Source organism: Dasypus novemcinctus, chromosome 11 (genome assembly GCF_030445035.2).
Source record: "Dasypus novemcinctus isolate mDasNov1 chromosome 11, mDasNov1.1.hap2, whole genome shotgun sequence".
NCBI lineage: Eukaryota > Metazoa > Chordata > Mammalia > Cingulata > Dasypodidae > Dasypus > Dasypus novemcinctus.
In genome coordinates, this window is record NC_080683.1 from 110939001 (window position 1) to 110951434 (window position 12434).

Below are 12434 nucleotides of genomic sequence, written 5' to 3' on the forward strand. Positions count from 1 at the left end.
CAATGTTGTTGACTCAGTGTATTAATTGGTTATTGGGAGATGGGGTGATTAAAAATGGTTTTTATTTTCTCTATAAACACATCTATATTTTGCAAATGCTCAATAATCAACAAGAATTAAAATTAGAAAAAAAGAAATAAAGATTACAACTACTTGGTTGACTTTACCATCACAAAGTGCTCTTTAAAAAAAAAAATCACAGAGATGACAAATACCTTAAGGATCTGTTTAACCAATTGCTTATTACCAGCGTGGAAGGCAAGTGATACCATCTTTATCCCACCTGCTGCCTGAAGACAGACCAGGGTGAGTGAGAGGAACAGAAGCTGCCTTCCGCCTCATTCTCACCTATATTGGGAAGATTAGGATGCCAGGAAGACTGAGCTCATAACAAGTTCAAATACAGAAGAGCTAAATAGAAGGGTAGCATGAAAAAAAGGTAAAGATATGGTCAATGCTCAGGAAGATTCTATGACTAGAATGGTGGGATAGGGCTAAGTACACTTATGATGAGAGATGGTTGCTAAAAGTATCATAAGTAAATAGACATGCCAATCTCACAGGCCCACTGTCAGTCCACCAGGAGATGAACTTTGTCAGTTCTGACATTGGCATAATGCAGTCGTTTGGGCAAAGCAGGGGTCAAATAGCATTTGAAATGTTGATCAGGTTTTCAACACTGAAAAACAGGTCATTATTTCTTCATGAAACTTATAAAATGGATAAACTGCTTCAAAAATTTCATCTTCAGAGACAATTGGTTAGTTTTGAAAAGCAATAGAATTTAAGCTCAGTTAATAACAGAAATATTAAATCTGTCATTAAGGTAGTCAAATTATATTGTCTTTATTGTAACAATATTAGATTGCAGTTAGAAATCTGATTTAAATTATGATTTAGTGTTGGATGCTTTCAGTTTTCATTCCTGTGCTAATATCACACCAAGAATCTACCTTCATTTTCTAATAGAGACTAGGTATAAGTAATCAGTCTAGATTTAGAGTGGCAACTATAATGTTTCAACATAAATTATAGATGAAAAGTATATAACATATTAGTAGATATAGGCAAACAGTTTTAGAAATCAGCTTACTTGAACCAAAAACTCCTTCCCATGTAACGTAATTTAGCCATTAAATAACCTATATTTTAGTAATTTTCAAATCAAGTCAACAGCTTTAGACCTAGTAAAATCCCCATATTTATGAAAACTTCACAGTTTCCATATAAAAATTTTTAACAATTACTGCTGTATTTATAAAGTACTTCTAAACTCTGTAAAAATACAAGTCCTTATTTATTCGTGTAAAGGAAATGAGGAAATGAGAAACGTTTTTCTTACTCTGAACTGTTGGAGGAGCAAGAGGAGAAAAGAATAGACATACAGGTAAGAATAAGGGGAAGTGAATTTCTTTTTTTTTCTTTTTTTTTTCTTTTATTTAATTCCCCTCCCCTCCCCCGGTTGTCTGTTTTCTGTGTCTTTTTGCTGCGTCTTGTTTCTTTGTCCGCTTCTGTTGTCGTCAGCGGCACGGGAAGTGTGGGCGGCGCCATTCCTGGGCAGGCTGCTCCCTCCTTCGCGCTGGGCGGCTCTCCCTATGGGTGCACTCCTTGCGCGTGGGGCTCCCCTACGCGGGGGACACCCCTGTGTGGCATGGCACTCCTTGCGCGCATCAGCACTGCGCATGGGCCAGCTCCACACGGCTCAAGGAGGCCCGGGGCTTGAACCGCAGACCTCCCATGTGGTAGATGGACGCCCTAACCACTGGGCCAAAGTCCTAACCATTGGGCCAAGTCTGCTTCCCAGGAAATTTTAAATACACCCATAACAAGAGCAACTGCAGAATCTGATCTGATTTAATCCTGGGTTCATTCAATTCCCAACCCTTAAAGCATGAATCTCAGTCTGCCTAGTTTTTAATGAAAGTGTGTCATCTTTAGCAATAATATGCAACATGTGCTAGTTAGGTTAGAGTCTCCTCTGTTAAAATAATAGCACATTTCATGTTAGTGAAACTATTTTCATCATCATTGATAATTGTATATATTGTGTTATATTTTGATGACTTGGGGATCCCCAATTATTTGAAACTATGTTTGAAGTATTGTTAAAGTGCTCTTTCAGAGAACATGAATGATGGTTTTATATTTTACAGTAGCAACTGACAAGTCTCAGGCACCTTACTTAGCATTAGAGATAACAGACAGGTCTCCAGTCAGGTTACTTAGAATTGGAGATAACAGAGAGGTCCCCACCTTAAAGAAGGGAGACGACAAGAGTTCTAATCAGGGATGATAACTGCTACCCTAGGAGTACAAGGCTCAGGGAAGCAGGAAGTAGGATAACACACCATTGGGCCTGGGTGTCAGAGAGCCTCAGAGAATGTTCCCTGGAAAAGTAGTTCCTAACCTGAATTTTGAAGACTCAGGATGGGTTCGAACAAATGCTGCCATACAGCAGGCCTGCCCCATGCAGCTGAGCTGTCTGTACACTGGTAGGAGGCTGCCAGCCAGGAAAGTATGTGGGAGGTCAGAGTACTAAGTCCTCATGGGGACTGTGTCTGCAGAAGGACAGAGAACACTTTTCTTGGCCAGAAGTCAATCATCTGCTTGCCAAGCCTTAGTCACTGCCGGGCAGTGTCCTGCCATGGATGCTTCTTCCTCTAGTTGCTCTTCTCAGAAACAAGCGCCTATTTTTAATAAACCAGCAGCAGCTCTGAGGGGAGGATGGGTAGTGAGAAGGAGGCAGATTTCAAGACAGAAGAACTGGAGTACAGCAGTTTCAAGTAGTTTGGTTTTGCTGGAGCATCAGGTGACATTGCCTCTGCAGAAGGGACCTTATCTGGCTGACTTTTATCCTGAAGAAAGGAGGAGACCATTGGTAGATATGAGGTGGCCAGGGGTGAATATAGCAAGAGGTACCAGGGATTGAACCTGGGATCTCCTACATGGAAAGCAGAGGCTCAACCACTGAGCTACATCCACTTTCCAAGATTTGCATTTCAGAGAGCTCACTCCAGTAACTACATGGAGGTCAGTCCAGTAAGAACCTGGGAGGCCAGTTGGAAAGATGTCAGCATCATGCAGTCCCAATGGTAGCTGTGAAGGGGAGGGGACGTGCGACCAGGTAGGGGCATATCACTAGAAAGTAGGTGTGGTTAACTTACAACCCAGATTCTCCAGGAGAGTCTTGGTGTGTCATATCCTGTCCCACATTTGTACTCACTAGAACAGTGCTTGTCATTTGTGTTTGTGTGTGTGTGTGTAGGTCTGTTAGGTGGGGAGATTCTGAAGGTCTGAAGCAGGATGACCAGTTAGCAAACTTGTTCAGGCCACAGGTAATAACAATCCAGCTTAGAATGGTGGCAATACAAGAGGAAAGGAAGGAACAAATGGGAAAAATACGATGGGGAAAGAAGCACTAGGACTTAGCAGCTGACTGTCAGGAGAGAAGTCTTTTTGTTTGTTTTGTTTTTAGTATTTTGGGTCCAAATGCACACTGCTGTGGTTTGGGAAGAAAAATGACAACAGGAGAGAAGTCTTGTTCATCTCTCCTACGTGACTGAGAAATCCAGCCCTGATTTCAGGTTTACTAATTAGACATAAAAAACATAGTAGCGAATTTGTTATTAGAATTAGAGATTTCTTATAGATCTTGAAAGTTGAGCTTAACCATAAAAGATAAGATCAACTCATCCTTTCCCAATGTCAGCTTCCATTTTTCCATGTGTAATTTCCAGATCAAAATTAGTGGTTGGAAAACATAAACATGCAGGAGGAGAGCACATTTCTTAAATGTTCCCTTGGAAGCAACGTAAAGTTGATAGAGCTTTTTCAAACCATATTTTTATTCTTTGCATCTGAATGTAGTTTTACAATATTTATTATAATATTCTAATTGAACTGGGTTAGGGGTTGTCAATATTATATAAAAAAGAATTTCCTGAGATGGAAGGATATAAGAAGGGTCGATTTTACAAAATGTTACCAGTAACTTTTTTCAAAAGACCTTTTTCTTTTATTTAAGAACACTCACTCTATTCTCCTACAAAGAAATTAAAGCTTAGTAATTGCCAAATAATTCCACAATTCTTGGGGAACCAAATATCTATGCAATAAAAATAAAAATATTTTATAAAAAGTTTGTTTGTTAATTTTTTTTTTTAAAGCTAAGATTAAGATATGAACTGGCCCCTAAGATAACTAAATTTAAATCCCTTGTAAAGTAGGACCCCTTTTGCCTTCTCCACCCCAGGGACTTTTTAGCTTCTTTTCCTTCCTCTACTGGGAGTTGAGTGTTGCCTGGGCAGTTGTGGCTTATTTTTTATTTTTATTTTAAAATTAGTTTTAATTTTCTTTTTTAACTGAGCAAAACTCAGTTACTAATTTTGAAAAGCTAAGCTTTTTAGATTCCAATTTAAAGTCCTGCTCCCTGTTGAAATGGCAATGTAAATAAGTAAAATAACATTGAGTATAAGTGTGTATGTATGTGTGTGTTTGTCCCAGGAAGGGAACACAAATGAGAGAAACTGATTTTTTAAGGCCAGCCGTTGGAAATAGGAGTCTTTTGTCTCCTTCAGAGGCTAAATTTGAACAGTATAACATTCAGTTACTTTTAAAAATCTATGTTCACGTATCACTGTTTTTTTCAAGTATACAAACCAAGTATTTGTAATTCAATTCAAAGGTGAAAATCCAAAAAAGTGGACAAAAGACCAATTAATTAAATTTGAAAAGTCATTCACATGATCGATAGGACAGGTGGCCTGTGGAAGAACATCCCCAAAGTTAAAAATAAACTCTGAATTTACAGACTATACTAGCTTTTCCTTACCAAGTGTTTTAGCTAACTTACCATGAGTATTTTTTAGTCATGCACTTAATTTATTTCTCTAGACATCTCAACTGTAAAATGAAAATCAATATTTATTTCCCAAATCCAAAGATTTATTTCTAAGGCACCAAGATACTTGAAGTACCATAGTGATAGGACTATTTTCAATCAGGCTGTCATTGATGTGTAAAGATAAAGGGGAAGCTTGAAGACAAAATATATTTTGTCTCTGCCTTTGTCCTTATTCTTTTGTCAATGTCTAATAGTCAAAGACTTTTGAATTCTACTTTTAGACCCTGGCATTCTGCTGCTTCTCTCTAGCCATTCTGCTTATTTTTCTGTGGTTATGCATTTGAGCAAGAAAATAAATGTATTGATTCTCTTGTAGACAGAAAAAGTTACTTATACAAAAGCAGAAACTGTAACATCTTTCGAAGCTCAGTTCATTAAAGGTCCCACAGCAGTGTATTTATCAGAGTGTAATAATGCTATTTCTTTTTTTTTTTTTTTTTTTTTTAATTTTTTTATTTTTTATTGACTTTGTAATAATATTACATTAAAAATATATATGTGAGGTCCCATACAACCCCACCCCCCCACCCCCCCTCTCCCCCCCCCCAACAACACTCGTTCCCATCATCATGACACATCCACTGGACCTGGTAAGTACATCTTTGGGCACCTCTGCACCTCACATACATTGGTTCACATCGTGGCCCATACTCTCCTCCATTCCATCAAGTAGGCCCTGTGAGGATTTATAATGTCCGGTGATTACCTCTGAAGCACCATCCAGGGTAGCTCCATGTCCCGAAGACGCCTCCACCTCTCATCTCTTCCTGCCTTTCCCCATACCCTTTGTCCATTATGTCCCTTTTTCCCAATCCAATGCCACCTCTTCTATGTGGCCACTGGATTGGTTGTGTCCATTGCACCTTTATGTCAAGAGGAGGCTCAGATTCCACCTGGATGCTGGATGCAATCCTCCCATTTTCAGTTGTAATCACTCTAGGCTCCATGGTGTGGTGGTTGTCCTTCTTCACCTCCATCTTAGCTGAGTGTGGTAAGTCCAATAAATCAGATTGTAGGTGCTGGAGTCTGTTGAGGCTCAGGATCTGGCTATCACATTGTCAGTCCAGAGATTCAAATCCCCTAAATATATCTTAAACCCCAACATTAACTGCACCTCCAGCACATTAGCATGGAAGTCTTATGAAGGGAGATCCCATCTGAGTCCAGATTCATCACACATAAACACCATTTCCAAATAGGGGCCATCTGCCCTGGTAGTTAACCCCATCGGCCATGACCATAACTCCCATGGGTCTCTTTAGCCCTCAAAGGAACCAATATCTGGGGGTTGTATCTGCTTTATCTGTCTCTCTGACTCTGCTCAGTTGTGCATGAGGGCAAACCTTCTGCCAGCCTCCAGACTCTTTTTTAGAAACTCGTAGCCATATAAACTCATTTCTCCTTTCCATTTCCCCCTTACTTTAGGTCAAACAGCATTTTAAAGTCATGGTATTTTATGTAGACATGGATATTCTGCTGATCCGCATTGAACCTTCCGTATAAGGTCATTTTCCAGTTGCATCATCAGTTGGTAGTTGATAGTGGTCCCTCGTTGCCAGGGAGGCTCATCCCCGGGTGTCATGTCCCACGCTGGGGGGAAGGCATTGCATTTACATGCTGAGTTTGGCTTCGAGACTATGCTATTTCTTTATAGGAGTAATGCACACATACCCTGTGGAGGCTGCAACCACTGTTATCACAATGAGTTTAAGGGCATGGAGGTAATTACACTGCATTTTTAAAAACAAATATTTAATGAGCACTCACTTTATGATTAACACTGTTCAAGCTTTTTAGATGTATGTGTGAGCAAAATAGGCAAAGATTCCTGCTCTCATGCAGCTTTCATTCTAGCAGAGAGATAAAATAGTATGCATACTCAACGATTATAGTATATTGTATGTTAGGTCATAAAGGCTTTGGGAAAATAAAGAAAAAGTAGAGTTGATTAAGGGGAATATGCAATGGTTTAAAATAGGGTGGAGAGCTTAAGCGTCATAAAGAAAGTGATGTTTGAGCAGAGACTTGAAGGAGGTGAAGGAATTAACCTTTCAATCATCTGGGGCAGTTATACTGGGCAGAAGAAACAGTGCAAAGGCCCTGTGGTGGGAGTGTGCTTAACTTGGTGGGAGCTGGAGGAGAGATTACTGAGGGTCTTTGTAAGCTACTAGAAGGATGTGGCCATGGTGTAGCTGATTCAGGGGAAAGGAACTAGGGTTCAAATGGACAAGTTAAATTTTGTAGTGTGTTTTTTTTTAAGAGAAATTGTGAGTTTCTAGACAAATTATGCATAAAATACAGGGTTCTCATATACCACCCTAATATTAACATCTTATACAAGTATGGTACATTTCTTACAAATGTGGAAAAGTTACATTTAAAGTATTTATTAGACATGCAAATAGAGATATTGAATAGGCAACTGCAGAGAAAATCTGGCCTGGAGATTTTGAAAAATGAATCTTAAGCATATAAATTATTTTTAAAATACGAATTTAGATCCCCAGGGATTGAGTATAGAGAGGAAAAATGAGTACTGAACCATGAGTCACTTCCACTTTCAGAGGTTGAGGAGAAAAAGAGTAACCATCAAAGAGACTGAGAAGTAGCCACCAGGAAGGCAGGAAGAAAACAGTGGATGGCCGGGGGGGAGAAAATGTATGGAGTCCACCTATAAAATCCAGCTGATGGGTTCCCTGTAAGTTAAGCTTTATGATTATTGAAATTTGACTGTCTTATCTACAAACACTGTATATCTAGAAGGACTATATGCATAGACCCCTTTCCAAGTATCAATAGAATAAGATATCAAACTTTTTATGAACATATTGTCTCTTAACTTTGTCATAGTGACTTACATCTCTGCAATTATTTGGAGGCAGAGTTTTTCTATTATTCAGGGTACTATATGACAATTAAGTTCATTGTTGCAAGAAAAATCTATGCCTCCAATTCTTTACCAATTATCTTCCAGATTAAAATATATGTATATATACATACACACACACACCACTGTTCCCAGAAAAGCATTGCTTATCTATTTCTTACATTTTTCTTCTAGTTATTTAAATAAAAAAACAACAATTCTTAGATCTGTTATACATAATATAACTAACACTGATTAAATATAAATAAAAATATTTAGATGTCTTCATCCTGACAGTAAATGGAGATGCATTTGGGAAATAAGTGGATTGGAAAGTTGTGCAAAAATTTAATGCTTAGAAACTTTAACATTTTTGTCACTTATTAAGGCACTTGTTCAATTATATGAAAAGAATATAAACATGCCATAAGAAGTTAGATGATGAATTTCTAACATATATTGCCCAGCACTTATAGAATTGTGCTGGGGAAGCTGATGTGGCTCAGTGCTTGAGAGCCAGTTTCCCACATCCGAAGTCCTGGGTTCAATCCCTAGTCTTGGCACCTCAAAAAAAAAAAAAAAAAGAAGAAGAATTTTGCCAGTACAGATTGTCCACTGCTGCTTGTTTTCTCCTAGTCTGTTGCTATGTGGGGTGCCATGGAAATGAACACAACTTGGACCAGACCACAGCCAATGGGTAGAAATGATTTAAAAATCATTTTTGAAGGCTGACAGGAAGTGCTACAGAGCTGTGAAATATAAATATGAGAGCTGTTACAACATCTGTTGATGGTTTGAATAGCGAATAGTAATAGTTTGACTGTTACTCCTAGGCTATCTTTTTGGCAGAAGGACCCAGTGTTAAAGAGAAGACTGAAATTAAACCATTTGAAAATACTGAAGTCTATAACCTAATGTGTGGTAAGTATAGTCATGAATTCACCAACAAAAGGTGGCTGTATTTTTTTTTTAAAATAAGTATTTTGGAATTGGTGATAAATTGAATCATAGGGTTAATATGCTACGCTTAAGAGTATGTTATTTAACTCCTTACTAAATTGCAAAGTGATCATTAAGTCATGCTCCTTTCCTCTGGTGGTGTATAAGAGTTCATGAGAATTTCCTAGTGCACATCTGCAGTGCCTGCTCCTATGCTCTAGAAAGACATGAAACTCTGGGGAGATGTCAGTGGCCCCAATGGCCAGTGCAGCCTAGGCTGAGTTGCAGCAGGATTTAGTAAAGGCACTGAAGTAGCAGGCACTTTTTCCGCTCAGCCCCCACAAAGGAGTTGTTGCCTTCAAGCTGAAATCTATTTTTTCCTTATTTTTTCAAAATAAGATTTTCTATACATTCGACCAGCCTTAAACAATGGGACCCATGGCAATTTAAACCATCTTCTGAAGGTGCCTTTTTATGAGCCATCCTATGCCAAGGAAGTGTCAAAGCCTTCTGTTTGTGACATTACTAATCCTTTGCCCACAGATTCTCTAGAATATTCATGCCCAGAGCTACAAAATATGAGCAATTACTGCATGTAAACCTCAAAATGTGAAGGTGCAAGCTGGTTTATGACTGGGGTAGGAAACAGCTGGGTTTGGGTTTGAGCTCAGATTACTAAGTAAAGGTATGCAATTTTTCAACCTTACATGTTTATGTGATATTGTCATGTATAGGTGATAAGATTAAGCACGTGAATGTACTTTGTAAATGGAAAAGCCCTTTTTAGAAATTAATTACTTTCATTATGAGCTAACTGTCCATAATCATTCAAAACAGAGATGATACCAAGCAAAAGCAGGTTTTTTTCTCTGGATGTGTCTTTAAAGCCAAATAGAGAAGGATTTTTATAGGTTGCTGTTCTGCTCAATAAAGAAGCAGAAACTCTCCATGCTATGCAAAGGCATCTTTGTTCAATTAAATGAGTTTCAGGTTATGGCAAATGATTATAATAATTGGGTAATCACAGTAGAAAATAATTAATTAGAGATATAGGAAAGAATGAAAGTATAGGGAAGTGGATTTGGCTCAATGGATAGAGTGTCCGCCTACCACATGAGAGGTTCAGGATTCAAACCCAGGGCCTCCTGACCTGTGTGGAGCTGGCGCATGTGCAGTGCTGATGCCTACAAGGAGTGCCATGCCACGCAGGGGTGTCCCCCACATAGGGGAGCCCCACACACAAGGAGCATGCCCCGTAAGGAGAGCTGCCCAGGAGTGGTGACGTACACATAGAGAGCTGACTCAGCAAGATGACACAACTAAAAGAGACACAGATTCCTGGTGCTGCTGACAGGTGGACATGGGGGGTGGGGCAGGGAAGAGAAATAAAAAAAAAAAAAAATCTTAAAAAAAAAAAGAAATATATGCATACTCACCAAATTGGGGGAAAACACAAACATCTGATCTTTTACAAGGCCAGGAATTCCCTTTGGCGGTTGATCAGAGTCCCATTTGGAAAAACAGGCCCAGGCAGAGCATCCTCTCCTGGGTGAGACTTTGACCAGCAGCCAAAATGAGCCTCCTTTTATGAGAGACCAAATCTATGATCTCAGGGTGGTCGTGCAACTTGTGATTTGTCAGTTCCCCCTGGAACAACAGTGCCCATCTCCAGGAGAATGGCCAGGTCCCGAGGAGGGACGTCGTGCCCCGAAGTGCTCTATTCTATACGAGGTACCCTGAACAGGAACATGAATGTTCTCGGCTTTCAGTTTTATGGGGAATACAAACAGGACATGCAGATGCCACGTTTGGTAATTTGTTCCTTTTAAACATTTGTTTTTTGGTTACTAAGTGAGGGGGTTTCCTGCATAGCAGCTTTACAACATTCCAAAAAACAATGGACAAGGTGATCATTCACAATTCTAGGCTAAAACGGCAGACACTATTGATTAGAAAGCTTATGGAATCACAATTCTTAATAATTTTCTTACAGTACAACAGTTGCCCAAGCAATGGAGCACAGTGGCCTTCTGGCCCCAAACTGCCTCCCTGATCTGCAGAAATTCTAATGTTTTGTAACATCAGTGCTGATGAATAATCAGAGTGGAGCTGGACACAGTTTCCTTCATTAATAAACATTAAGGGATTGAGCAAGCTTGAACCACAAGCCAGGGGGAGTTACAGAGTTAAATCATTTTCAGAGATGAAGGTTCTGAGATAGGAAATTCCAAAGTTGAGGTCAGTCATGAGGTTGTCCATATGGATATTAAACAGAGGAGGGTGGAGAGGTTACCATTCCAATAGTAAGCATGCACAAGGGTGAGCTCAATCTAGAATAACTCACAAAAGTAAGCATACACAAGGGTGAGGTTAAGTCTAGAGTGGACGGGCTAGTGGAGTGGGCCCACTCTAGCCAACTTCAGTAATTTCAAGTATTAACTTTTTGCTATTTTATAATATAAAGGCATTTATATAATGATTTAGCAATCATGTTTATTTTTTAATTCTTAACCCTGTTACAGAGACACTTGAAACCTTGAATCTGTCTTTGATATCCCTCATAAACTGTTGCTTTTACAGTTTATGCATCAGATGGTTATGGCTGGTTATTAAGAGCTGGGAGAGCTGGGGATGGTAAGCTGGCACTAGCTGTGGTATCCACTCAGCAGGAAGTGCCCAGAGAACAGAGTGGTCTCAAGGGGGAAACACAAATGAAAGCAGGAGGGGTTCTTTCGGGCAGTGGTGGAGAAACCCTAAAGCAACACTTGGAAAATGGCCAACAGACAGTCCCTATTGGGAAGGTCCTTGTAGTGGATGAGGCACCAAGCTGAATCCACAGGCAGGACTTCAGATCCCAGAAGGAGACCAGGCAAGATTCCAGTGTTAGACGGGACCCCAAGGGAATCAGAACCAGAGCTCAAAGACCAGGCCCAAGCCCTCCAGCAAGAGAATGAGAGCACTTGGGTGGGCTGGAATTTCAGGATAAAATTGGAGTCCACTTATCAGGAGCCCATCAAGCTGAGAGACTAATGTCAAGGCAGCTCTGATGACAAGTTCAAAGAACTTGTCAAGTGGAATTTGAAGAAGTTCAAGTTCAAATGAGCACCAGATGCCTCATTGTTCCTTATATCCAAGAATAGGTGAAGAATTTTCATCCCCTAATCCTTAAAATAACAGTACAGGTGTTACTGAATGGCTCTGGATTCTGGGCTTCTTGATTCTTGGCTTATGTCTCATAAAAGAATTAAAGGACACACTAAAGGGTAGACAAAGAGTAAAGAGTTTATTGTGAAACAAGAAAATGAGAAAAGTACATGACCCGAGGCATAGACCACAGGTATACTGCAGGGTGAATTGCGCTCATGGGGCCCCACATCAGGGCTTTTTAAAGTATTTCCTTCTCCTGCGTCATAATGTTTGGGACAGGGCCACAGGTGTTTGGTGATCTGATTGGTTGCCCCACATGCCATTTCTCAGGGGCCCAATGATGAGGCCTTTTGGAGGGCATCCAGGGCTTTCCCTTGACCCTGAACAGAATTCTCATTCCAAATGAATTCTCATTCCAGGGTTTCATGGGATCCCTCAGGAGGTTTCTGGGGGGATCTCCTGGCCATGTGGTCTGCCGGCTATGTTGTCTGGCAAATCTTTGGCTCTGACTCAAGTCTTCCCTTTCCCTAAACTAATCTGCCTCAACTCCTCCCCAGAGAGTTTACGCCCTTATTCTTA

At 39.9% G+C, this 12434-nt stretch overlaps 1 protein-coding gene across 1 annotated transcript in view; it reads left to right on the forward strand.

Annotated features, from left to right (window-relative positions):
• Positions 1–6540: 6540 nt before the first annotated feature.
• LOC101425427 (ectonucleotide pyrophosphatase/phosphodiesterase family member 3) overlaps positions 6541–12434 on the forward strand; it is a 45075-nt gene continuing 39181 nt past the window's right edge. The window contains 3 exon segments of the mRNA XM_012521623.3: positions 6541–6624; positions 8603–8690; positions 9108–9323. Of these exon segments, the coding sequence (XP_012377077.2) occupies positions 6541–6624; positions 8603–8690; positions 9108–9323 (388 nt within the window).